This window comes from Lampris incognitus, chromosome 1 (genome assembly GCF_029633865.1).
Source record: "Lampris incognitus isolate fLamInc1 chromosome 1, fLamInc1.hap2, whole genome shotgun sequence".
NCBI classification, from domain to species: Eukaryota; Metazoa; Chordata; class Actinopteri; order Lampriformes; family Lampridae; genus Lampris; species Lampris incognitus.
The window spans coordinates 10,908,371-10,935,545 of NC_079211.1; the positions used below are offsets into that span (position 1 = coordinate 10,908,371).

Here is a 27,175-nt window from a genome sequence, read left to right on the forward strand (position 1 = left end):
TACGACGCCGCTGCCTCTGGGTCTTGGTTATATGTAGTGGTTACTGCTGTTTGCACACTGTCCACATCCCACTGCAATATTTTCCGTGACCAGTACACTTGTCTATGCTGTGTATCCTTGTATATAGTTTGTGTATTCTACATCTATAACTCACCTGTGTATGTTAATGCTGCTGTGACATCTGGACTTCCTCTCGGGGATTAACTGTAACTGACCGTATGGTCATATATTTTCTTTTGCATGCTTTTAGCTGCTATGTGAAGATTTAAAACACCATTACCATATCGCTTCGCCAGGCAGGTCCTACCCGACAGTAAACACTAAAATGAGTAACTACCACAACATACGCAGGTTGAATAATCGCAGGCTAGCTACCATCTTAAATATGTCAGTGATAAAGTTTCGTGAAAAAGGACATTGGTACGTATGTAAATCTTCGGGATTGCAACTTTAAACTTACGCATGAGTCTGTTGAACTCTGGCTTTGGAATGTGGTTGAAGGCATTGTTGGTTGGTGCAAAGACGGTCAACGCCCCCTGCTGGTTCATCAGCTCGGTCATACCAGCGGTCTGGATGGCACCCACGAGGATACTGGGAGGACAAAACTAAGGATTATCTGACTGAGGTTAGAAACGGGTGGCTGGTGTGTTTCAGAGATAGGTCGGAAAAATAAACCCCACCAGCCACCAACCAGCAGGACCTCCAAAGTCATGCATGGTTGCTTGTAGACTAGCTTAACAGATTCAATTGAACTTCACTAGCACTTGTCTGGAGGCTGGTGCTAATTTCCCACTATGGCTATAAACCACCACAGCTCCAACCACACATGCTTCGCAGATGGGGGGGGGGGGTCCCCTGAAAGCACTCATTTCCTTATTATTACCTTACTGTAAATCTCTTTGGTTAAACTCAGCCAACAGAACTGGATGGATGGATGGATGGAGGGAGGGATGGAGATAGGGAGGTTTACAAGAGGAAATATGATCACTAACTGGCTCTGCTCAGCTCCTGGCTGGTAAAGCCATTACGTATATGTAAAGGAGCAAATTTTTCCCTGCTGTTTACTTTTAGCCTTCATCATAAAAGCTAAAAGCTGCTAAGTTCCCTGGAAACACTGTATAAAAGGACAGTCTTCAGACAGACATATTTTGTGTCGAACAGAAGCTTGGCACATTCAAGTTAGCCTTCCTTCATTCATTCACTCTCACCTGCATATTTCAATTTAAGGTCACGGGGTGGGGGTGGTAACTATCCCAGCACGCACTGGGTGGAAGAATGGGAACAAGTCTATAATGCGGCCAGGGGAATGTGTCTATGTTCCCTAAGCCCTATGTTCCCTCACCCTAACCCTGACCTAAATTCATGAGGGAACATAGGGCTAAGGGAACATAGGGCTGACCCCTACGGCCAACTAACACTCCCACCATCGCCTAACCTGCATGTGTTCAGACTATTGGGGGGGGGGGGGACCAGAGTACCTGGATGAAACCCAACATAGAGCACTTGTAAACTTGAACCTGGGACCCTCTTTCTGTGAGGAACATTGCTAACCGCTTTCAGCACTAACTATATTTCTGTCATTAGTGAGTAAACTGGGGTCTAGAAAAGAGGCCTGTAATGGGTTGTTAGGAGGACGGTAACCATGATCTATGAGGCAAGGTAGGCAAAGCCACTTTATTTATAGAGCACATTTCATACACAAGGCAGATTCAATGTGCTTCACATAAAAAAAACATATTACACAATAAAAAAGTATTTAAAAAATAATTCATAAAAAGACATCTAAATTAAAGAGTGAAATCAAAATGTAATGCAAGGTTTACAGCTCTGCAAAAGTCAAAGGACAAGGTTTGCAGTTTAGCAGAAAGCAATGGTAAAAATAAATGTTTTTAATACAGATTTAAAAGTAGTCAGTGTTGGAGCAAGTCTCAAATCTTCTGGAAGTTTATTCCAGCTATTTATTGCATAGTATCTAAAAAGACATGCATGTTAAGGCCAACACTCCCATCTGTGCTCCTGACCAAGACAAGGCAAGGCAAATTTATCTATGTAGCACATCTCTGCAACAAGGCAGTTCAATGACACTAGACAAAAACCACCACTTTGGCAGGTCTTAAGCTTACTATTCTCTTTTCAAAACAAAGAAAGCATCTCGTTTTCATGTGGTGGTACATTCACTCTGTTATTTACCAGTACCAGACCAACTGAACAGGCAGAGATTGTTGGGAAGGGAAGAGGCAATTATTTTAAAACCCCTGATTCTCTTCTTTTTTTTTTTTTAAATTTATTTCTGATTTTCCCCTTTTTTCTCCCAATTTAGTGGCCAATTGATCCCTATTTTAATTCAAACACCCACCCTCGTATTGCATGCGTTCGCCAACTGCGTCTCTCCGGCCGGCAGTCTCGAAGGAAAGCGCCTCCCCACTTTCGTGACAAGGCGAATCCAAGCCGAACCACTGTTTTTCCGACACACACAGAGATGCATTCACATGACGAACACAAGCCGACTCCGCCCCCCTCCCGAAGACAGCGTTGCCAATGATCGCTGCTTCGTCGAGTCCGGCCATAGTCGGATCTGACGAGACCGGGGCGCGAACCCCAGTCCCCAGTGGGCAACTGCATCGACACCAAGCCGATGCTTAGACCGCTACGCCACCGCGGACCCTCCTGATTCTCTTTTTACTCTTCCACATTGGATGGATGTGCCTCACAGAATCAGAATCAGAATCGTCTTTATGCCCAGTTATTTTTGCGCATCCAAGGAATTTGACTCTGGTTTAGTGGCTCTCAATGTACTTACACAGAATAACAACACAGCAATTTCAGGAATATATACAAGAAATGACTATATACAGGTGAAAACGTTTCTGTGAACTATAAACTGTAAACAGGACACAAATAGTGCAAAGAAGTGACGAGTGAGTGCTGAGGTAGATATTAAACGGTAAAAAAAGACATTACTTTATTATAGTAGGTGGATTTTTTTTCATGTACAGTATATGTAGAGCATATTCAGATATACAGTAGTGAGGGAAATGTACTGCACATTTGTATTTTAGACTAAAATAAATACATATGATTTGTAGGTACAGTGGGTATTATAGTGTTCCAGGGTTGTCGCATAATGCCACAGTGAGTTAACTGTTCAACAGTGTGACAGCAAGGAGAAGAAACTGTTCTGTGTCTGATGGTTTGGTTTTGGTGTACAGTGTTCTGTAGTTCCTACCAGAGGGGAGAAGTTGGAACAGGTTGTGTCCAGGGTGTAAGGGGTCTGCAGTGATTTTCCCTGTCTGTTTCCTGACTCTGGAGGTGTACAGGTCCTGGATGGTGGGCAGGTCGGTACAGATAATCATTTCTGCAGATCTTTCTGTCCATTGTAGTTTGTTCCTGTCCTTTTTGGTGGCCGATCCAAACCAGACAGTGAAGTAATTGCAGAAAACAGACTCAATGACTGCAGTGTAAAACTGGATCAGCAACTCCTAAGGCAGGTTGTATTTCCTGAGCTGGTGCAGGAAGTACATCCTCTGCTGGGCCTTTTTGATGACTGTGTCGATGTTGGGTGCCCACTTCAGGTCTTGGGAGATTGTAGAAACCAGAAACCGGAAGGAAATCTACAGCCAATACAGTGCTGTTGAGAGTGGTGAGGGGGCAGTGATGGGGAACTCCTCCTGAAGTCCACTGTCATCACCTATAGTTTTGAACATGTTCAGCTCCAGGTTGTTGTGACTGCACCACAGCACCAGCTATTCGACCTCCCTTCTGTATATATATATATTTTTTTTTATATACTTGCAGAGAAGAATCCCAGTGGGGAAATTCTTCTATGCATTTAACCCTTCCTAGCTGTGTAGCTAGGAGGAGTGGGCAGCTGCCGTGCAGCACCCGGGGACCAACTCCAGTTCATCTTGCCATGCCTTGGTCTGGGGCACAGACAGGAGTATTAACCCTAACATACATGTCTTTTTGATGACGTTTTGTATACAGACTCATCTCCATCTCAGATGAGGCTGATGACTGTAGTGTCATCTGCAAATTTCAGGAGTTGAACAGATTGGTCTCCTGAGGTACAGTCATTGGTGTAGAGGAAGAAGAGAAGTGGGGAGAGCACACATCCCTGGGGGTGCCAGTACCAACTGTCTGGGTGCTGGATGTGATTTTCCCCAGCGTCACCTGCTGCTCTCTGTCTGTCAGGAAGTTTGTGATCCATTGACATGTGGAGGTGGGCACAGTGACCTGGGTGAGTTTGGTGAGTAGGACTTCTGGGGTGATGGTGTTGAACGTCAAGCAAGTCCACAACCAGGATCCTTGCGTACATCCCTGGGGAATCGAAGTGTTGCTGGATGTAGTGCAGTCCCACGCTGACCGCATCATTACCTGACCTGTTTGCCCAGTAGGGAAACTGCAGGGGGTCCAGCAGGGGGCCTGTGATGTCTTTCAGGTCGGTCAACACCAGTCTCAAGAAGGACTTCATGGCTGCAGATGTCAGGGCGATGGGCCTGTGATCGCTCAGTCCAGTGATGGAGGATTTCTTGGGGACCATGATGATAGTGGAGCGTTTGAAGCAGGTGGGGACGTTACACAGCTCTAGTGATCTGTTGAAGATTCATGTGAAGATGGGGGCCAGCTGGTCTCCGCAGATTTTCAGACAGGAGGATGATACCCCGCCCGGGCCTGGTGCTTTCCTGGTCTTCTGTCTCTGGAAGAGCTGACACACATCCTCTTCATAGACCATCAGTGCCAGTGGTGAGTCAGAGGGAGAGGAGGGGGTGATGGCAGGGGGTGCAGTTGGTTGTGTAATGTCTGAGTTGGAGCGGGTGAGGGGTGTGGGATGATCAAAACTGCAGTAAAACACATTCAAGTTGTCACCTAGTTGAATGTTCTCAACAGCGTGGGAGGAGGGTTTCCTGTAGTTGGTGATGTCCTGCAGGCCTCGCTTCACAGACACAGGATCGTTAGCTGAAAACCTGTTTTTGAGCTTTTCAGTGTAGCGCTGAAGTTGCTGTTAATCACCGTTTCAGCCTTCCATTAGTGGAAATCAGTATCTGATTCCTCACTGATCTGTCTGGAGGCCTGACTTACAAATCTCCATTCAGGCTTTCTTTGAGAAAAAGAGCACATACTGAATACTTGTCACTTTCTGACGAAAATCGCTGTTTTGAATCCAAAATAGGTCATTTGTGTGGAGCGAATGAGCTTTTGAGATGGGGGGGGGGCTGGCTCTGTGAGGACAGAGTCACAGGGAATGAAATGAGAAACATGCTGTCTGACTTGCCAAAAAAAAAAAAAAGCTCCTGGCTTCTGTCCTTGGCATATGCAACTCCCCCAAGAAGATTGAAGACTTCAGAGGGCCGTCTTTGGGAGGTACATTTTTGACTGCCCACATGCCTTAAGGTAAGAATCTCTTACAGTAGCATTATGATAACCTTAATAGGCTTATATGATGATATAAGCCAATTAATGCCGGCAGCCATACCAACATGTACTCTTAGCATGTACCCTGGCTCTGCCAAATGACAGAAGCTAAGCAGGCATGGGCTTGGATAGTCCTTAGATAGAAGACCTCCTGGGACTGAGTTGCTGCTAGAAGTGGTGTTGGTGGGGCAGTAGGGGGCAGTTTTCCCTCTGATCCCAATAAAAAAAATCCCAATGCCCTAGTGAAGTGATGGGGAAACTGTGCTGTAGGAGATGCTGTCCTTCGGATGAGACGTTAAACCGAGGTCCCGACTCACTGTGATCATTAAATATCCCAAGGCATTTTTATCGCAAGTAGTAGGGGGTTCTCTGGTCTCCTGGCAAAATTCCCAACCTGGCTCTCTCCATCTGGCCACCTAATCACCCCCCCCTCCCCGTGTAATTCGCTCAATGATTCCTCCCTCTCCACCTCAAGCTGATGCGTGGTGAGCATTCTGGTGCAAAATGGCTGCCGTGCATCACCCAGGTGGGTGCTACACATTAGTGGTGGTCGAGGTGAGTTTCCCCCCTTCAATGTGATGTGAGTGCTTTGGGTGTCTAGATAAAACACTACATACATGTAATCTATTATTATTATTTATTTCAAGCTTGGGACTGTTAGTTAGCCTAATAAGGTTGAGTTGTTTTGAGTTAGTGAACACTAGCCATCACAAATTGGATGTAACATTAGGTGTTAACATTATTTCCATGGAGTCAAACGTTAGCTAGCGTACTTGTTATTCCAAATTCCACTTGTATAATGTTACTGACGTTAGAGGTCTGGGACTCCTCATTTAACGTTACTAACATTACCATTTTGGCGAAGATTACAGCACAAGTTGAGCTAAACAGCCAAAGTGCCAACTTAACGTTAACGTCAGCCCCTGATGGTTCCATTTTCTTTATGATGAGATAATATTAGCAAGGCTAACGCTGTCATAACCAGGATGTAATTAAACAATTTGCTTTTGGATTTGTTCTGGAACATGACACTAATCCATGAGACAACAGTATAGACATTTGGCTAAAATTGACCTATGTTACTTATGATGTAATTAAACAGAATGCTTGCTACAGCAGCCTTATTACGCCACTTGAGAAGGGGGGCAAATGCCAAGCTCACTGAAAACCAAAGAAGCTGAACTGAAATTACCTTCTGATCGTTTTTCTTTTAGTTGTAGTGGTTGTGATTATCAATTTATAAACGTCATCTCTAAGCCCTGTTTTTTAATGGACCAAACAGCAGTTGTAATGGGTCTAATGAGCAAAAGTCACATTAAGTTCTACTAGCAACCCCCCCCCCAACACCCACACACACAAAAGACGTTCTGTTTATACAGCAATGTCATAATGACAAACTTGTGTGCAATGTTTGTAATAATTTACTAGGGTTTGTGAACTGGATGCTCATTATCTGGTTCCATTTCAGACTGAGGGAATCGGGGGAGCGTGAGGGACTGCTGGTAAAGTAGATCGAGGCAGTTGTAAGATGCAAGTGGAGCTGGAGCTGGCTGAAGCTTGAGACAACTGTGGATATTAAGGGTGCAGCACATTTCCACTGTCAGATTCCTTTAAGAGGGTTGACACACCAGGACGTGCTAAATACATTCTTTGTGTTAAAGCTATCAACTACGGTAGTAAGGGCGCAGGTTCCCTTTTGGGTCACCGTCAAACAGAGTGCCATGAGCAGAGTCTGCAGCATTTTATCAACTCGCGGTGCCCTGAACCGATGTCGCCCTTACACTACCTTTTTAGCAGTAAGATTACATTAATTCTAGGGTGAGTTTTTCCCTTTATCCTCATGCTAAAATGACTGTAAATCCACATTTCAAGGCTGATATTTAAAAGAAATTTCTTCCCGAGGGGGGAGGGCATCTTTTTCACCCCCGATGAGTTTGCATCCCTGTATATAAAGACGTCATCGCTCTGAATCCAGCTCATTGCTTATACCCTAAATTACTCTCTCTCTGTGACTCACTCTCCCATGCTCTCCCTCTCCCATGCTCTCTCTCTCTCATTTTCTGGCCAGAGTGGTTGATACAATCAAACCACCTCAATCAATCAATCAACCAACCAACCAATCAATCAATCAATCAATCAATCAATCAACCAACCAACCAATCAATCACGTTAAAATCGACTGATTTGATTCACTCAACTGATTCAATGACCAATGACTGCAGTTTTTGGTACAACATAGGACATCTTCACGACGCTTGGTTACCTGGTGAAGCCACGGGTGGAGAGGACTAGAGACCTTTGTACACCAAGTCCAAAATTTTCAGATGCTTTTTTTAAAAAAAAATTTTTTTATCCGTCATCTTGGTCCAACAAGTCTACAAAACCTTTGAGAGGTTACCGACAGAAAATCACAGGGAAATCGAAACGCTTATGATGGAGAACGTTTTCAGAGTTGGTGTGCGAACTTAACGGGCAAAACCCGAGGTTGTGTTTCTTTTTCAACTTGCAACATTTTCGGATGGAAAATTCGGACTTGGTGCACGAAGGCCTTTAATCTCATTCTCTTCTGGAAGCAGTACAAACAGCACAATAATACTACAAACCCAGCCGCGGTACATATCACAGCTCTGAAGACCCCACTACACTTCCCTTTACCTGAATCTGTCGTCTGCTTTCAGGACGTCCATGATGGTTCCCATGGGTGGGGTGAGGACCTTGTCCATGGTGAACATGGTGGCGAAGCGTCCGGTCTTGTCGTGGGCGGCGATGCAGGCGTTTTCTATGCACAGGTTCTAGAGAACAGAGACATTCAGAGGGGGGGAAAGGGTTGAAAAAGTGTGAATGTTAGCGAACACATTGACACTGCTGTAAACTGAGTCGACTGTGCGGTGACTGATACAGACGTCTAATGCAAATATAACACAGGTTTCACGTCTGCCTTAGATTTTCAGACGTTCACACGGCTTATAGAACAGAAAGTCATATCCAACCGGTCCAACTAGAGAGCCTCACAGCCATCTATGCCAAGCTGCTAAAACCAGGGTTCTGTATCTTGATATATTTGGTACAGATTCAAAGAAAAAGGATCATGCCAGTGTTTTTTCATGTTTTAGCCCAATTTACTACAATGATTGATTTGAGAAGTTTTCCAGGGCTTTCAACTGCAATATCCTGCAATGAAAAAAAAAAAACCCCCAAAAAAACACAAAGACGATGAAATATTCACTATGACGGCAGAAACCAATAGCTGCCTGGAAGGAAGGTAGGAAAAAGGTATTAAAAAAAATCAAAAACGGGGTGTCCGGGTGGTGTAGCGGTCTATTCCATTGCATATCAACATGGGGGTCGCCTGTTCAAATCCCCGTGTTGCCCCCGGCTTGGTAGGGCGACCCTGCAGACACAATTGGCCGTGTCTGCGGGTGGGAAGCCGGATGTGGGTATGTGTCCTGGTTGCTGCACTAGCGCCTCCTCTGGTTGGTCGTGGCGGCGCCTGTTCAGGAGGGAGGGGGGAACTGGGGGGAATAGCGTGATCCTCCCACGCGTTACGTCCCCCTGGTGAAACTCCTCACTGTCAGGTGAAAAGAAGCGGCTGGTGACTCCACATGTATCGGAGGAGGCACGTGGTGAGTCTGCAGCCCTCCCCGGATCGGTGGAGGGGGCGGAGCAGCGACCGGGACGGCTCGGATGTGTGGGGTAATTGGTCAAGTACAATTGCGGAGAAAAGGGGGGGGGGGATCCAAAGGAAAAAAGAAACCTAAAACATTTCAGTGTGAGATGGAAAACGGCCGGGAGTCATGTAAAGTATACGTGATTTGTAGTGAATCGGCTGAAACATGTAAAAACACCAGTATGGTCCTGTAATAACTTGGGGTATCAACCAGAAAGTGTTTTTTGGCTGCCGTGTATCGTGCCTGTGTGTCAACTCCACCAATCTCAAGGAGTGTAGCTACAGAAGAGACAATCAAAGTTAATTTGACTCGTTCCAAGCTGACAAAACAGCAAAAAGTTAAGATCTGTCTGATGTTGACAGACGACTGACTGACTGAGACGACTGACTGGTCGACCCTGTTGATTTACACCGCCGTCTGTTGACAAGAGTGTAGAGACAAGCCCCTCCCTCTCTCTGGTCTCTTTAATGGTTTTACCAGCGGGGGCTGTGGTGTTGACATGTGGGGGGTGGGACTTCCTCTACAGGGACCGCGCTCACTTTGAGAGAGTGAAACTTCACGGTGGAGTTAGAGCGGTCACGCGGGGGTCATTCCTCCCCGCGGTAAGTGGCTGTGATACGGTGAATACTTGCTCCCATTTTATTTTACAAAAACAGATTGAACCACATATATAGCCAGGCAGACACACACCGATAAACATCAAATAAACACTCATACACATGCACACGCACACACACACCACACACACACACACAGGAGCTTTCAAGTGGTGTCTGGAAAGATTTACCAGTCGTGGGAAGAAGGAAATTTCTTGTGGTCTGAAATTTCATTACTGCGCAGAAATGTGAGTCCCCCGTCTGCCACCCAAGAGATCAGGGCTGTGGACGGAAGACGGGGAGCCGGCAGGCTGAAACATGTGTGACTGGCTCTTTACTCCATGGGAAACACATTGCACTCTGGAATATGTAAAGCCGCGTTACAGAACACGGTTACGGCTGCCAACAGCTGCCGCGTGGTCAAACGTTGTCCAGAGTACCGTAGAGCATCGCGACAGCGATCCCATCTAACATGGGAGGGAATGGAACCTTTCACCCCGTGTAGAAAAGGCCAGACTCTCTCTCTCTCTCTCTCTCTCTCTCTCCCCGCTTTCTCTTTCTTGAGATGCAGACAATTAAGGGTTGACCAATCAGCGTCGAGAATCAGCACACAGGTTCCCTCCCTCATCACTCGCGCTCAGGCAACCGAAGAGGAAAGACGGCAACAGCCGCGAACGGACTTTTTAGCGCTCTACTCCCCTGTTTTCGGGCTTCTTGGTGTTATATGTGTAGCCCAAAACGTAAGTCGTAATTATTCCGTAGCCGTTATGGATCTAATACATGCATTTGTTTCATCCAGGCTTGATGACTGTAATGTTGTGTTTTCAGGTCTGCCACTTTCTAGTACTAAAAGTCTTCAGATGGTTCAGAATGCTGCTGCTAGGGTCCTAACAAGATATAGGAAACTTGACCATATTACACCAATTCTTGCCTCTCTTCATTGGCTTCCTATCCGTGTTAGATCAGAATACAAGGTGCTTCTGCTGACTTGGGCTTGCCCCGTCATACCTGTCTGATCTCCTTAGCCGTACAGTCCATCTCGAGCTCTTCGATCTCAAAATACAGGGCTCCTGTGTGTACCCAAAGTTAAAAAGAAGTCAGCTGGTGGCAGGCAGGGCCTTTTCCTATCGGGCTCCGTTCTTTTGGAATAACCTGCCTGCTGCCGTCAGACAACCACAGTCTGTTGAGTCCTTTAAATCCAAACTTAAATCTTTTCGCCTTAGCTTACAATTGGTTGCCTTTGAGTTGAGTGCTTCACAACCTGTACTGCATGGCGGGTCGGTTTTCTGTCTCAATGAATTTACCAACCACTGTTCTGCCGACGAGATTATAGAGTATAGATTATGACTAATGACTATTGCAAACTGTTCTCTTCTCTCACATGTCTTCTCTCTCTCTGAATGTTTTCTCCTTTCTCTTTTTCTGTGTGTGAATGGTGCCATGTGAGTCTCCCTTGTGTGCACGCGCAGTCGGTCCTCCTCCCAGGTCTCCGTGGTGATGGTGGTCGCCACTTCGACGCTGCCTGCCATTCCCCTCATCACATTTTCTTTTTAGAAATCCATATAATTGTTTTCTTGCATGGCGATGCTGGTCGTGTGGTTTGGGTCCTGGGCTGTTCCGAGGGCGTCTGGACACTGCTTGGCATCCTGCGCATCATGTTCTTCATAAATTTTATAAGTCCATTATTATTGTGTTATCCTCTTTCAATGTTGTATTGTGTAAATTGCGTAAACACAACAGCCATTGCACGTTGTCCGTCTTGGGAGAGAGATCCCTCCTCTGTTGCTCTCCCTGAGGTTTCTTCCTATTTTTTCTCCCTGTTAAAGAGTTTTTTTTTGGGGGGGGAGTTGTTCCTTATCCGATGACAGGGTCTAAGGACAGGATGTTGTGTTGCTGTGAAGCCCCCTGAGGCAAATTTGTAATTTGTGATATTGGACTGTACAAATGAAATTGATTTGATTTAATGCCTTGATTTCTGCGGAAATTCCAAGCTTCAGGTTATTGGTGTAGTATGCTACTGTGTGTAGACAGTTGGCACTGTGTTACAACATAACATTCACTTGACTGAGAGATTCGTTACCCGTTGATTTGGTAATATTGCTGCTGCTGTATTTTAATCAATCACCGATGGATGTGTGGATAGTTTATACTAGTTGTAATACCATATGCTTATTTTTGGGTACAGCCCTGTGATGGCCTGGCAGCCTGTCCAGGGTGTCTCCCCGGCTGCCACCCAATGACTGCTCGGATAGGGTCCAGCATCCTTGCGACCCTCACAGCAGAATAAGCGGTTTGGATAGTTGAGTTGTAATTGGTGTAGTGAATTCTCAGTTATGTTAATGTGCATTATGGTACCATGTCATCTATGCCAATTCTACCTCAGCCTTTATTACATGTGAATTAAGGTAACTTAAACCTTTAGATCCCCTTTATATTTTCGTATATGCTGCTGGCTACAACGTACAGTTTCTGTAAATAATGTTAGTTTAGTTTAGTTAGTAACATTGATAGTGAAATGCCGATCTTTGCATATAGAGTAACGTAAATTCTATGTACGTAGATATACTATGGCCCATGTAATTCTATATTGATGCCTATTCATGTATATTTATTATTATTTGCTAATATTTCAGAACCACATACAACTTCATATTCAACTATTCATTCAGCTGGACTCAATAAATATTACTGGATTGTGAAGTCAGACATCTATGGTTAAGTTCTTACCGGACACCCTGCAGCGGGCCAGTTTCCAGTTAACCAGTTTTAAGTAGTTTTTACAACCAGGCAGTATTAGTAGTGCCTTGCGCTATCCATTGAGATGCACAGGGAGTGGATCGCCTCACCCTGACCTGACCAAGTATAGTATTCAAACCAAAGTTGTATTTGTCAAATACACATTATACGAGTACAACGGTAGTGAAATGTTTTTCACTACCTCATTTCATTTTTAACATGTGCCTGCACACTGTTTTTAATGACAATAAATTGAATTGAATTGAATTTCCTGTGAGTTCCCATGTGTGTGAGAAACCCTGTATAGGCCCAAGTATAAGTGAATTAAATCAAGTATAGTGTATAACAAATGTGAAGTAAGTAAGCCTAGTATAAAGCCATGTTTACACCATAGGAACTTTCCCTAGGAACTAGGGACCTTTTGAGGAACTCAGTGCATTTCCACCGCAGGGAACACCAGGGTCTAAATTAAGTTCCAGGGACATTATTTTACTTCCCAAAAAGTCCCTGCTTGAGGGCTACTAGTTTGCAAAAGCACAGAAACTTTGGTCGAGGGCTCACAGCATTTCATTTCAACCGCCATTTTTAAAAATCTGCAGCCACAAGCCAGTCTGTTTTGTTTTTTGTTTTTGTTCATCGTGCTTCGACACATCAACATGGAGTTACAGAAGAAATCATATGACAGATAGACTGATGACGATGTCCAGGTCTTATTGAGCATTTATGCTGAGGATGGAATCCAGGGGGAATTGGAAATTGCGACCCGCAATGATAAGGTGTACTTGAAAATCTCCTGCACATTAAGCTAGCTGAACATTGTTCACACCAGGAAAAAGTGCCGGGAGAGGTTTAAAAATGAAAAATTAAGTACCACAATAACAGAAGCGGCTCCGACCAGTGGACCAGCAAGTGGTTTGCCCGTCTGGTTGCGTTACTGGGGCATATGTCAGCGGACTAATTTGCCTAATCTTCGCAGGTCTTTAGATCGTGGTGGAAACAGACAATAGGCTAAAGGAACCTTGTAGTGGGTGGAAACGCGGCTTATATCAGTGTATTATTCTGTGCTCTTGACTTCCGGTTGTTTGTAATTTTGCTTTTACAGGAATTGAAAGTTACTTTACTGTAGTTCTCACTGTTGTGGAGAGACTGCATTACAACAACGGTTAAAAATCTCAAACTGAATGAGTTTAGGCTTTTGTTAATGACGTCGGTGTAAAGGAATATTTTGATTAAAACTTGACTCACTGCGGGAATTTCCAGTTGACGCCAGCATAGAGTAGCTGTGTATTTCCACACTCCCACGATCTTAATCATTGCAACTTTGCCTAGTTAAGCTCTGACGGTGCAATTCGATATAACTGAACAAACACAGTGAACATCTGTGTTCTATCTGGCATAAAGAAAAATGACTTCCAAGTGAGCACAAGATGGAAGATACGTCTGGCAACACATATGGTGGTGCAAGCAACAATGCTCACAGAACATAAGGCATTGCTCTCGGCAGAGTTCCATTCAGCATTTGCAAAGCTTGAAGCGAAGTTGGACAAAATTCAGACCACCGTAACGGATCATAAACAACAAATCTCATCTCTGGAATCACATGCTGACATGACCAGCCACAGTGTGCAGGCCCTGGAAACAATGCTAGCAACACTGACCAAAGCTTAGGGCTAAAATCACTGACCTGGAGGGTAGAAGTCACAGAAACAACATACGATACTGTCGGAATATCGAGGGTCCTCGTCCCACAACATTCTTCTCACAGCTCCTGGTCGAGATCTTGGGCGAACAGACTCTCACATCATCCCCTGAACTTGATCGCGCTCACCGTGCCCTCACTGCTAGATCAGGCTCCAGAGAAAACCCTAGATCTGTAGTGATATGTTTCCATAAGTTCCAGATCCTGGAGCTGGTGGTCAGTGAAGCTCGCAAACTGACGGGTAAACTTAAATACATGGACAACACGATTCACATATTTGAAGACTACAGTCCTGAAATACTGCTTACCAGTATGTCATGAAGGAGCTGTATAATCTAGGCCTCAAACCTGCCCTTTATTACCCAGGCAAGCTGTTCATCATGACTGAAAAAAAAAGGGGGGGGGGCAGCTCTCCACTGTACAGGATGCTCGCCAATTCATCATCTCAGCGATTTTACGATCCTGAATCAACAAGGGACTAGCCCTGGTTGTATCTGACATGAGAAGCTAAATACTAGCCCTTATCGGCTAGTTGCCGTCATATATTGGACAATTGGGGCTTCACAAGGGACGTTTATGTGTCTACACAATTCAGAAGAGAGGATACGGAGACTTACCGTAAGAAGCTAACTGTTGGCTCTTAGTGGCAAGTTGTTATTAACCGTTACCTACCCAGGACTTAAAAATGGACAGGTACGATGGATAAGCAACAATGCCATTCTAAGCAACGTTCTGGTAATCCTGTTGACACCGTCAAGTTTTTGCGACTTTGGCAATATGTTTTACTGTTAGCCGTGTTAGCTACCGGCTACCTAGAGAAGCAGAGGTCCTATTGAGGACCTATTGCTCCTCCTTAATAGGAGCAACAGCTCCTTAATAGGAGCTGTTGCTCCTGCTGGCGATCTCTAATCCAGCAACACTACTTCATATTCCTTTTGTTCTGCACTTTGGTTCTTTTTATTGGTATTGTTTTTGCCTAAGTTTGCCTAGTTAGCCTGACCACTGCACCTTGTTTTTATTCATTTATAACAGTTAAATACTACTGGTGTCATATTTCTTTGTTCATTCCTCTCTTGCTCGGATGTTTGAGGTTTGCCTCTGTATAGGCGTGTGTGTGCAGGCGTGTATGTGTGTGTGCGAGCTAATGCTTGAATGTGCTGTGTGTGTATGGAGGTGTGCAGCAGTGTGCGTGCATTTGTGCGTGAGTGTGTGTTTGAGTCTGTTTGTTTATGTGCATGTTGTATTTCAAATCTCTAGATGGTTGGTAAAAGTGGTGACTGGTCATGTCATCTGTGTGTGTGTGTGTGTGTGTGTGTGTGTGTGTGTGTGTGTGTGTGTGTGTGAGAATATACATCTGGGAATGCTTGTACGTGGGTGTGCATATATACATAAGGGGGTCTATCTTTATGATTATTACCTTAATCTTTTTTCCATACTAAAACACGTGGCAAAAACCAATCATGGAGTAGCATTCCGGATCCTGTTTCAGTAAAAATCCCAGAGCCACTTGTTTAACTGCTGCTTGTTCATTATATTACTCTTTTTCACTTTTTTTCCCGAACCGACACTGTTTGTGGGATGTGGAAACGTTAGGAGCTGGGGCCGGAAGAGGTCATGCAGGTGCAAGAACAAAGCACCGCTTTGGCCCCAGTTAAGTGTGGTTATCCTAACTGGGTGTTTGTCAAAGCCAGGAAGATGCCCAAACAGTGCACCAGTTGATCAAAGAGAGGTGAAGGACAACAGCTGCCTAAATGTAAATCAGTGGTGATTCCTTATGTGGCGGGAGTGTCGGAAAAGTTGAGACATGTATTTTCCAAACACTGGGTCTCAGTTGCTTTCAAACCTCAAAACATGTTGCGCCAGAAATCGGTCCACCCAAAGGATCGGGTCCCCCGGCACAAACAGAGCAATATAGTACAAACCCCAATTCCAATGAAGTTGGGACATTGTGTAAAACGTGAATAAAAACAGAATACAATGATTTGCAAATCCTTTTCGACCTATATTCAATTGAATACACTACAAAGACAAGATATTTAATGTTCGAACTGATAAACTTTATTGTTTTTTGCAAATATTCACTCATTTTGAATTTGATGCCTGCAACACGTTCCAAAAAAGCTGGGACAGGGGCAACAAAAGACTGGGAAAGTTGAGGAATGCTGAAAAAACACCTGTTTGGAACATTCCACAGGTGAACATGTTAATTGGAAACAGGCGAGTGTCATGATTGGGTATAAAAGGAGCGGACTGTTGAGCAACTGAAGTCGTACATCAAGCAAGAATGGGAAATAATTCCACCTACAAAGCTTCAACAATTAGTGTCCTCAGTTCCCAAACGCTTATTGAGTGTTGTTAAAAGGAAAGGTGATGTAACACAGTGGTGAACATAACCCTGTCCCAGCTTTTTTGGAACGTGTTACAGGCATCAAATTCAAAATGAGTGAATATTTGCAAAAAACTCCCCAATAAAGTTTATCAGTTTGAACATTAAATATCTTGTCTTTGTAGTGTAATCAATTGAATATAGGTCGAAAAGGATTTGCAAATCATTGTATTCTGTTCTTATTTACATTTTACACAACATCCCAACTTCATTGGAATTGGGGTTTGTATATATTGTTAAGTGCCAGGAGGATTGCCGTGACTTGCGCATTGGGGAAAATAAACAGACGCTGGCCAAGAGGATGACACAACACAGAAGAGCTAATGAGTCGGGCCAGGACTCTGCAGTCTACACCAATCTAGTCTTTCAAAGATGAGGATGTGCACATCCTTGATAGGGAGGAACGCTGGTTTGAATGGGGAGTCAGAGGCCATCTATGTGAAGAGGGAAGAACTATCCCTGAACCGAAGGGGGGGGGGGGCAAGAGTACATCTGTCACTATCTTACAATGCCGTGATTGAAATATTCCCAAATCCTCTGTGAATAGTACACATTGCCATTGAAACTCTAGTTAATGGTCACACCTATTTGCATATGAAACTGATAGTTGGTTTCAGTCGTTACGCAACCGTATTGTTTATAAGGGTGGGGATACCCGCAGTCAGCTGAGACTGAAGAGATCACTTAGATGAGTGAGGAAACGTTTCTGTCAATAAACGTGTCCAGATGAACTGATTTAACTTTCTTTCATCCCATATGGCTTAACTACTGCAGAAAATTAATGAAACTGATAACAAATATGCAACTGACCTGAACTCTGACGTTTATAAAAGGAGCCTCTGTTGCGCTTGCTGGGGTTTCTTCCTATTGTTTCTCCCTGTTAAAGGTTTTGTTTTAGGGAGTTGTTACTTATCTGATGCAAGGGTCTAAGGACAGGATGTTATGTTGCCGTAAAGCCCCTTGAGGCAAACTTGTAATTTGTGATATTGGGCTATACAAATAAAATTGACTTGACTTGCCTCCAACACCAGGCTGAATTCGACATCACATCCACAAACAAAGCTACACAACAACTCGGGTCTAGGCAACGCTTCTTTGAATCTGGAGACAAGGCTGGTAAACACCTGGCTCACCAGGTCAGATCAGAGATGGCCTCAAGAGTAATTCCGGCTATTAAATTTCCATCTGGTCATGTTTTATTGGACCCAGAGAGTATTAATGAAACATTTGCCATGTTCTACTCTGATCTATATACATCAGATTCCCCCTAATGCACAGAAAACAATATATTAGACATGATCAGTTTTCCCAGAATTGAAAGTGTCTTGACAAGGACCTAGGTAAGCCCAGAACTACTACAGAGATACATGAGGCATTTAAGTCACTACAAAGTGGCAAGTCATCCGGCCCGGGCGGATACACTGTTGAATTTTACAAAACATTATCTACCTTCCTTTCTTCAGCTTTGCAGAGTATGTATAACGAGGCAATCTCACTCTGTCATCTTCCTGACACCCTGACGAAGGCCACAATCACTCGTATTCTTAAAAAAGACAAAGATCCCCTACTTTGTAATAACTACAGACCAATCCCACTTTTAAATGTTGATTTTAAGATCTTATCTAAACTCCTTGCCCTCTGTCTGCAGCAGGTGATGCCTCATATCATCTCACTAGATCAAACAGGCTTTATGCTTGGGAGACAGTCATTTCACAATAGCAGAAGGCTCCTTAACATTCTTATTATGCCAAGTCCAAACACTCCAGAGATGGTGGTGTTGCTTGATGCAGAAAAAGCCTTTGACAGGGTGGAATGGACGTACCTTTTTGAGGCTATGGAGAGATTTAGCCTCGGCGTCAGTACAAACAAGGAACTTTCAGTCACCCTAATTTTCTCTTCAAGGAGGCACAAGACAGGGCGGTTGGCTGTTGCCATTATTCTTTGCGACTGGAATAGAACCCTTAGCCATCTGGCTATGCATGGAAGAAGACTTTGAGGGCATTAAGCGATTGGACACTATAGATAAATTATCACTTTACGCTGATGGTCTGCTACTGTACATCTCAAACCCTGTCAGGTTACTTCCTGTCATTCTCCATATCGTAGAGCAGTTTAGTAAATATTACGGATATAAACTTAACAACCAAAAGAGCGAACTGCTATGTTAATACATTGTCAAGACAGCTTCCACACTCTCTGGTACTGTTTAAATGGACGAAGGGTGGGTTTCAATACTTAGGAATCTTTATAACAACATCTTTGTCCGATATTTTTGGTAAAAACTTTACTCCTTTGACTAAAAACATAGAGGAAGATCTCGACCGCTGGTCTGCCCTGCCTTTGTCCCTTACAGGCCGATTAAGCTTGATTAAAACGATTGTTCTGCCCAAGTTCTTATACCTTTTCCAGCATATTCCTGTACTCATTACAAAAGCATTTATCTGACAAAACAGTGCCCAAATTCCTTTGGGGAAATAAACCTGTTTGTGTTCAGAAGTCAGTCCTGCAACTCCCCAAATGCAGGGGTGGGTCAGCCCTCCCTAACTTTATACATTATTACTGGGCAGCCAACATTCAAAAACTCCCACGGGATGGGCAGCAATACTGGCAATCTACCTGCTTGGGTTTACTTGGAAAAGGCAGCATCACAAATTTCGTTACATTCTATACTGTGCTCCCAGCTCCCCCTTCCTTCCACACTTGTTAGCGCCAATCCAGTTGTGATCAACTCTGGATCCAATTTGGGAAAACACTTTGACCTGCGTAGACATTCTAATCTTGCTCCAATACTCAGCAATCACCTTTTGAAACCTTCAAACACAGGTTCATCATTCTGAATTTGGTTCAATAGTGGGATGGTAGCTATTTAGGATTTTTCTAAAGATGGGATTTTCTCATCTTTAACTGAGCTCTCATCAAAATATCCCTTACCTAATGCTCAACACTTTTGTTTTTTCCAAATTAGAGATTTTGTCAAAAAACAGTTTCCTCATTTACCCAATCACCCTCGCCAAAACCTTTGTTGATGTCCTCCTGTCTATGGATCCTAATGAAAGGAAGGGCATCTCGATTATTTGTGGGTCCATGTGCTCGGCCAACCACTACATGTGTTGAACTTTTGTGCATGTGTAATTTAATTTAAAACTCAAGAATTTCCCCCCTAGCAACTTTCACAAAGGGCCGGATGTTGTGCGTTTAACCACCCCACTAAGCATGCGCGCACACACGTATGCCACAGAGATATTGCTGGTGATTTAGCACAATGCAGCCTCACAGTTATGGCGAATGCAGATAAACCAGAGCTTGAAGATCCAGCACAGTTCAAGTACAGCTAATTTTATAAATGCTGCACCCTAATGGATATTTATTTCATTATATTTTCCCATGTTGCTGCACACTGCTGCCATGGGCTATGCATCGAAAACTGTGGTCACTCACTCAGTCATGGACGACCTGAGCAGGATGCTTAGTTGGGACATTTAGTAGGACGTGTTTGGAACTTGCATCAGGGGTGCTATGGGTCTGAACGGTTTCATGCTTGTTTATTTATTTGAGAGAATATGTTGCACAGTCCAAATGTGAAGCTGAAAGCTGCTAATGTGAATACAAGTATAGTACAGTTCAAGTACCATTAATGTTCTACATGCTGCAAGTTAATGGAAGTTTATTTCATTATATTTTTCATTTATTTGAGAGAATATTTATTTTGATTTACTTTTAAGTAAAATTTACTTTCTTATTAGTAGGTTGCAGCCGGTTGCGGAAGTATTCATAAAGTTTCTATTTAAGAAAAATTAAGCCATAGCCTAGTTTGTTCAGTAAACCACTGCTTAGTAAAAAAAAAAAGAAAAGAAAAAAAGAAGCCATTTTATGTTTTGTGTCTTTTCCCCTTGCTGTACCGAAAACGTACTGAAGCGTGACTTCAAAACCGAGGTACATACCAAACTGTGATTTTTGTGTACCGTTACACCCCTAATCTGGGAACCACCAAAACACCTCCAACCGTCGTGGCATAAACTCCACAAGACCTCTGAAGGTGTCCTCTGGTATCTGGCACCAACACGTTAGCAGCAGATCCTTTTAAATCCTGTAAGTTGCAAGCTGGGGCCTCCATGGATCGGACTTGTTCTTCTAGCACACCCCACAGACGCTCAATCAGATTGAGATCTGAAGAATTTTGAGGCCAAGGCAACACCCTGAATTCTTTGTCAGTTCCTAAAACCATTCCTGAACAATTTCTGCAGTGTGGCCAGGCGCATTATCTTGCTGAAAGAGGCCACTGCCATCAGGGAATACCATTGCCATGAAGGTACTTGGTCTGCAATAATGTTTAGATAGGTGTGTATGTCAAAGTAACATCCACATGAATGCCAGCAACCAAGGTTTCCCAAAAAAACATTGCCCAGAGCATCACACTGCCTCCGCCAGCTTGCCTTCTTCCCATAGTGCTTCCCGGTGCCATCTCTTCCCCAGGTAAATGATGCACATGCACCCAACTGGCTTTTACATGCTGTAAAAGAAAAAGTGATTCATCAGACTAGGCCACCTTCTTCCACTGCTCCATGGTCAAGTTCTGACACTCATGTACCCATTATAAGTACTTTTGACGGTAGAAAAGGGTCATCATGGACACACTGAATGGTCTGTGGCTATACAGCCCCATACAGAGCAAGTTGCGATGGACTGTGTTCGGACACCTGTCTATCATAGCTAGCATTAAGTTTTTCAATTTGAGCGACAGTAGCTCTTCTGTGGGATGTAACGAGATAATCAATGTTATTCACTTCACCTGCCAGTGGTTTTAATGCTTTGGCTTGTCGGTGTTAGTTACAATTTCATCGATGTTAAAGAAAGGAAAAGGGATCTGGTTGCCTTCTCTTTCTGTGAAAATTGCGTGGCTTGTAGGAAAAGTTAACTGGTAATCACAGCTGGTTAGCAGATGAACAACACTAGATTATCTTCCAATAAAACCAGGCCCAGAGGTAATGCGGAGACATGTAGTCCTTTGTTCTTCTGCAGAAAAGGGTATCTCTAGATGCGTGTAGTGTGCACGGTTCCACGCGAGAGAGAATGAATTTTAATTCCGCTGCGGTTTTAAGGGCGAAATTGCATGAACAGCTACAGTTATGCTATATCCAATAATGTTACAGTGAAAGGTGAGGTGGTGGGTGGAGATCGCTGGTGGGGGTCGAGCAGTGAGTTATGGGTGTTGTAGTCCATGGGCAGCACCAGGTCCCTACAGGTGAATGAATACCTTCACCATGATGATCTGCATATTCAGTGCTCATTGGTCAAGCATTTAGAGCTAATGATCAACAAAAGTGGAAACAGGCTAAGTGTAGTGTTGTTGGCTTGTTTGAAGTTGATACTTCTATCATGACTAATGTAACTACCAGTAAGTATGAGCACGGCACTTTACTGTACACCTTCAGGGTTAGCCATGTGACTACCCATACGAAAACACAGCTCCACAGGAGGATTCAAGTGTGTGGTAAAAGCAGATGTTGTGTGTTATGTTTTCTAAAAGGGTGAAGTCCGTGTAGTCTATGTGAGCTTTGTACTATCAGTGTTAAACTGTCTCCCCTGTGACTCAAAGTAAATTTCATTACAGTTATTCCAATATGCAAAACATGAATATGCCTAGGATATTTGAATATTTTACCAGCTAAAAGTAGATTTAACTTATATGAAGAGCCCGTATATGAGAATTTTGTATTTATGCCCTATGTTTTTCACATTTTCAAAACACTTTAACTTGTGTTTAGCTCAGCTTGGACTCGACCCGACCTGAGAATCTCTATCAGGAATCAGGAACATTTATTTTTCATTTCATTTCATGGACTTGCATACATGAAATTCAATGAAATATCACTTCCCCAGAGCAGCAGTGCAACACAAAGACGAAAACATATATCCAAACTACAAGAACACATATATCCAACTACAAAAAACTGCAAAAACTACAAAAACACATATACCGACATTAAAAAAAAAAAAAAAAAAAAACACTGTCCAAGAGAACGAACGCCAGCCAGAATGACTGTCGGAACTGCCGGTCTGCATGGGCTAGCAGTTAGCTTAGCCTGCCCCGCTTCTGCGTCCTGTCAGACTGCCCTCGGTACCTTCTCTTAGGATGCAGCGCCAGGCAGGGCCGTGGTCCTTGGGCCGACCGGACGCAACAGACCAGGCTCCCCCAGCCGATCCAACGCCAGCTCTCCCAGCCAGACACCCTCGACACACCTCCACCCACTCCACACCGAGACACCAAAAACACAGTCAACGCCAGGCGAGGCTGCCACCAGACTGCCCTTGGTGCTGATCTGCATGGGCTAGCAGTTAGCTTAGCCTGCCCCGCTTCTGTGTCCTGTCAGACCACCCTCTGTGTTTCCTCTTCCTTCGGGCACAGCTCCGGGCAGAGCCGTGGTCACAGGACGCAACAGACCAAGCTCTCCCAGCTATCAAACCAAGACAACTTAGATGCAGATGAGGACAAAGACACTGCATGGACAGTACTGGGTGAAGCGTCGCAAATGTAAGTTCCCACCGCCATCTTAACACACTGCTACTGGGTGAGGCTGCTGCAAACGTGAGTTCGCGCTACCCTACAGGTGAATGAATACCTTCAACATGACAATCTGCACATTCAGTGCTCATTGGTCAAGCATTTAGAGCTAATGATCAACAAAAGTGGAAACAGGCAAATTGTAGTGTTGTTGGTTTGTTTGAAGTTGGTACTTCTATCATGACTAATGTGTCTAACAGTAAGTATGAGCATGGCACTTTACTGTACACCTTCAGGGTTAGCCATGTGGCTACCCATACTAAAACTCACAGCTCCACAGGAGGATTCAAGTGTGTGGTAAAAGCAGATGTTTGTTATATGTTATATTTTCTAAAAGGGTGAAGTCCATGCAGTCTACATGAGCTTTGTACGATTAGTGTCACCCAGTTTAATCTGTCCCACTCAGCTTACCATAGTAAATGCACATCCGTTAATAATGCAATCTAGTCTCAAAGATCTTTCCTCCACCTCACACCCAATCATCCCTTTTACAGATTGGGTAATTATAGCTGATGACGTCACAAATACCATAGTCTCAATAACAACCAATGCAGTAAACCACAAAGTCAGGTCTATCTAAAGTTCCTATAGCATTAAAGTAAATACATTGAGGTGTAGTACTCCTCTAGTAGATGACTTAAGGTTAAGTGTCTACACTTCAGCCCAGAATACATCCTATTTCGCCACTGATCTGCACGTGCAGTAAGTACTGGTGGACTATTTAGTCTTTTACGGCTTTGGTGAAACTCATTTTAACAGAGAATTTGAACTTGTCCTGCAAAGAGAGCTTTTCAACATTGCCTGCATGTACCAGAATGCCATTTTACAGCCATATAGACAACACTGACAAGTAAAGGGAGCAAAATTGAAAATTAGCAAAATTTCATGTAAAATGTCCACTTTTGAAATGGGTATGCAAGTTTCTCCCTTCATTTTCTTCCAGGAAGTTTGAACTTTTCCATTTAAAAGGAAGTTCTGGGGGAGCTCATGTTCTACAAAGTGTACATGTATGTACTGTATCTTTACTGACACAGTAAACATGACATTTTCATTCCAATAAACAAAGAACGAGAGCTAGCAAGAGAGAGAAAGAAGAAACAGATAGCTAGATTAGATAGATGGAAAAGCACAGATACAGTGAATAAATCAAAGCTACTACTCGATCATTAGGTTTGTGTCCTGTTTCTGCGTATAAAGATAAAAATTAAATGATGACATACATTTCGGTAGACAAATACACGGAGTTTGAGGCCTCCCAGGGTATCCAGCTCCTGGCCATGGTACAGAGCTCTCGACGACAGCTGACTCTTCACAATGTGGTTTCTCAAGGTCTTCCTCATCTCAGCGGTCATTGATAGGCTGCCTGCAAACCAAATAGATGAAGTAACACCAGAGAGAGAGAGTGAGAGAGAGAGAGAGAGAGAGAGAGAGAGAGAGAGAGAGAGAGGGAGAGTGAGCAAGAACAAGAGAGAGAGAGAGAGAGAGAGGGAGTGAGAGAGAGAGAAACATAAAAGTTTAACCCAAATTTAAACCTAACCTTAAGCCTAAACCCAAGTTCTAACCCTAAAATAGACCCTTAAAGAAGTGAGGACCAGCCAAAATGTCCACACTTTGCCAGATGTCCTCACACTGATGGTTCAAACCCAAATTGCTTCTCGCAAGGATAAAAGCACAAGAACAAACATACACACACACACACACACACACACACACACAAAGTGGTCTTACCTTTGAAGGCCTCATCCTGGGGGGCCAGCAGGGTCAGGGCCTCCGAGCCAGACAGATGGGAGCTCAAACCGGCATCAACAAACATCTTGACAGCCGTCTTAACAGAAGAGCCCTCGGCAAGCTCAATCAGGGTCTTGGCTGACAGGAGAAACCCATACAATGAGGACCGAGGTAATCTAGTTCCAATAGTACCACTACCACAGTGTAAACCACGTATAGTGATCCATCTAGGCCAATACGATGGCTAGAGAGCAGGTCATCACTTCAAGCAAAGCCGAGATTTTTTTTTGTTGTTTTTTTGGGATGATGACGATCTTATTGGTGTAAACTTATGAAATAAGTAAGAGATAATCCACGACAAGGTGAGCCAAACTGTGTGTAATCTACGGTTTTAACGCACACCCTTCAGCCAATCAGAAACCAGTATTTTCCGTGACCATGGTATGAGTATGATGTAATAAAGCTTTTCTCCGTTTTACTAGATTTAACTGACTAAAAGACAGACGCCGACTGTCGACTTTTGTGCTGTAACAAAATATTAGCTGCTTCAAACAGGAATTAGAAAATAGACTACAAGTTACACAAACACCGATTAGCGTTAGCTGAAGTACATCTTCTAAAAACAGTAGGCTGGGGGTTGAAAATACCACTTTAGGCATCACGTGATATCGGAGGTGGATTTTTGGAGTCATGAAGCAAAGGTGATGCCATTCAGTTTCATAGAGAAAGAGAAAAAACAAGCATTCGATTTACACTGTGCTATTACCACCGCTACTACTACTACTACTAATGATAACAAAAATAATACCTATATTCATATAACCCATAATTTAAAACAAGTTTTCATAGTTAGCAGCACATTAACGACCTGTGGAGGAATAAAACGAAGATAAAGACGCCAAGCTAAATTCCTAGCGCATGAGACGCACATGGCGACAAACGGATTTCTGATTCTGATAAACACGGAGAATGAAAACGACACTTTCTCCGGCGGCGGTAGACGGCGAACACCTGAGTCTGGGATGAGCAGCTCGTTGATGTAATGGACGACTCCGTTGGTGCCCAGCTGGTCTTTCTTGGTGATGATGGCCTTTCCGTTCAGCGTCATCTCATCGCCTTCGCAGCCCACCTCCAGCACGGTGCCCTGCAGCGTCTCCAAGGGCATGCCGGACACCACCGACTCGGCACACTGCATGTGCTTCAGGATGTGGTAGTTCAACAGGTCTGCACAGACACAACAGAGGATTTAAAAGATGAATTAGTACAGTGGTAGTTTGAGCCCCCCCAACCCCACCAGTTTATACTAGGCACATTTTCCTTTAATCATGCATTTCTCACAACAGAGACGCTCTCATTTTAATAAATGGACGCCAGCCGCTTCTTTTCACCTGACAGTGAGGAGTTTCGCCAGGGGAACGTAGCGCGTGGGAGGACCACGCTATTCCCCCCGGAACAGGCGCCCCGACTGACCAGAGGAGGCGCTAGTGCAGCGACCAGGACACATACCTACATCCGGCTTCCTACCTGCAGAAATGGCCAATTGTGTCTGTAGGGACGCCCGACCAAGCCGGAGGTAAAACGCGGATTCGAACCGGCGAGCCCCGTGTTGGTCGGCAACGGAATAGACCGCTAAGCTACCCGGACGCCCCACAAATTATGGGATTTACGCAACATCTAACTTAAGGAATATGGGTGCCAATATGTTTTATGAAAGGTATAATCTGTAATGGTGTGTGTGCCACCATGGCAACATTGTGAAATTTGTTGGAGAAATGGAAACAACTGAAAGCCTCGCAAGGAAATTAGAGCGATGCGGCACTGGCTGGTTTCCTCATTCGCAATAATAAAGCAAACAACGTTGACCAAGTCTGGCCAGAACCAAGGCAGAGGTGGGGCGGACAGCCGCCATGTACATCAATTTAGGATTGTGCCTTTAACAGAAGTACTACAGTGTCAAACACTTTTATTCTGGTTCAAGCAGAAACCACTTGTTCTGTTCATCAACTACTGTACGCTTCGAATGTGCACTGTAAAAAATAATCTGCAGGTTTAACTTACAATGATCACTTCTCCATAACATGGGGGCTACCTAAGAACCACAGTAAAGACAGACAACTCTGATGAATGTGTGTGTGTGTGTGTGTGTGTGTTTGCATTCTCCCCCATCATCCAGGTCTTGAGCTTGAGCAAACAGCTTCCTATAGGGAAGATGGGTGTGGTTGCTGATGTTGCTAGGAGGCAATTGTGCTACAAATATGTCTGAAACACACAACAGTGTCCTCTGGCCACAGGGCAGCCAAGAGGTACTAAGACTTGCCTAAAAACACAAGACTCCGGGCTTGGATGTCGGCATTGACAGATCTACTTTACCTGGCAACCAGAGACAAA

At 44.0% G+C, this 27,175-nt stretch overlaps 1 protein-coding gene across 2 annotated transcripts in view; it reads right to left on the reverse strand.

Annotated features, from left to right (window-relative positions):
• tgfbi (transforming growth factor, beta-induced) overlaps positions 1-27,175 on the reverse strand; it is a 50,092-nt gene that overhangs the window by 6,290 nt on the left and 16,627 nt on the right. For both annotated transcript variants that reach the window (XM_056283496.1, XM_056283488.1), the window contains exons 8-12: positions 25,799-26,011; positions 24,788-24,925; positions 24,280-24,422; positions 8,068-8,204; positions 461-591 (exon numbers count right to left, since the gene is read on the reverse strand). In XM_056283496.1, coding sequence (XP_056139471.1) covers positions 461-591; positions 8,068-8,204; positions 24,280-24,422; positions 24,788-24,925; positions 25,799-26,011 — 762 coding nt within the window. The remainder of the gene's footprint in view (positions 1-460; positions 592-8,067; positions 8,205-24,279; positions 24,423-24,787; positions 24,926-25,798; positions 26,012-27,175) is intronic.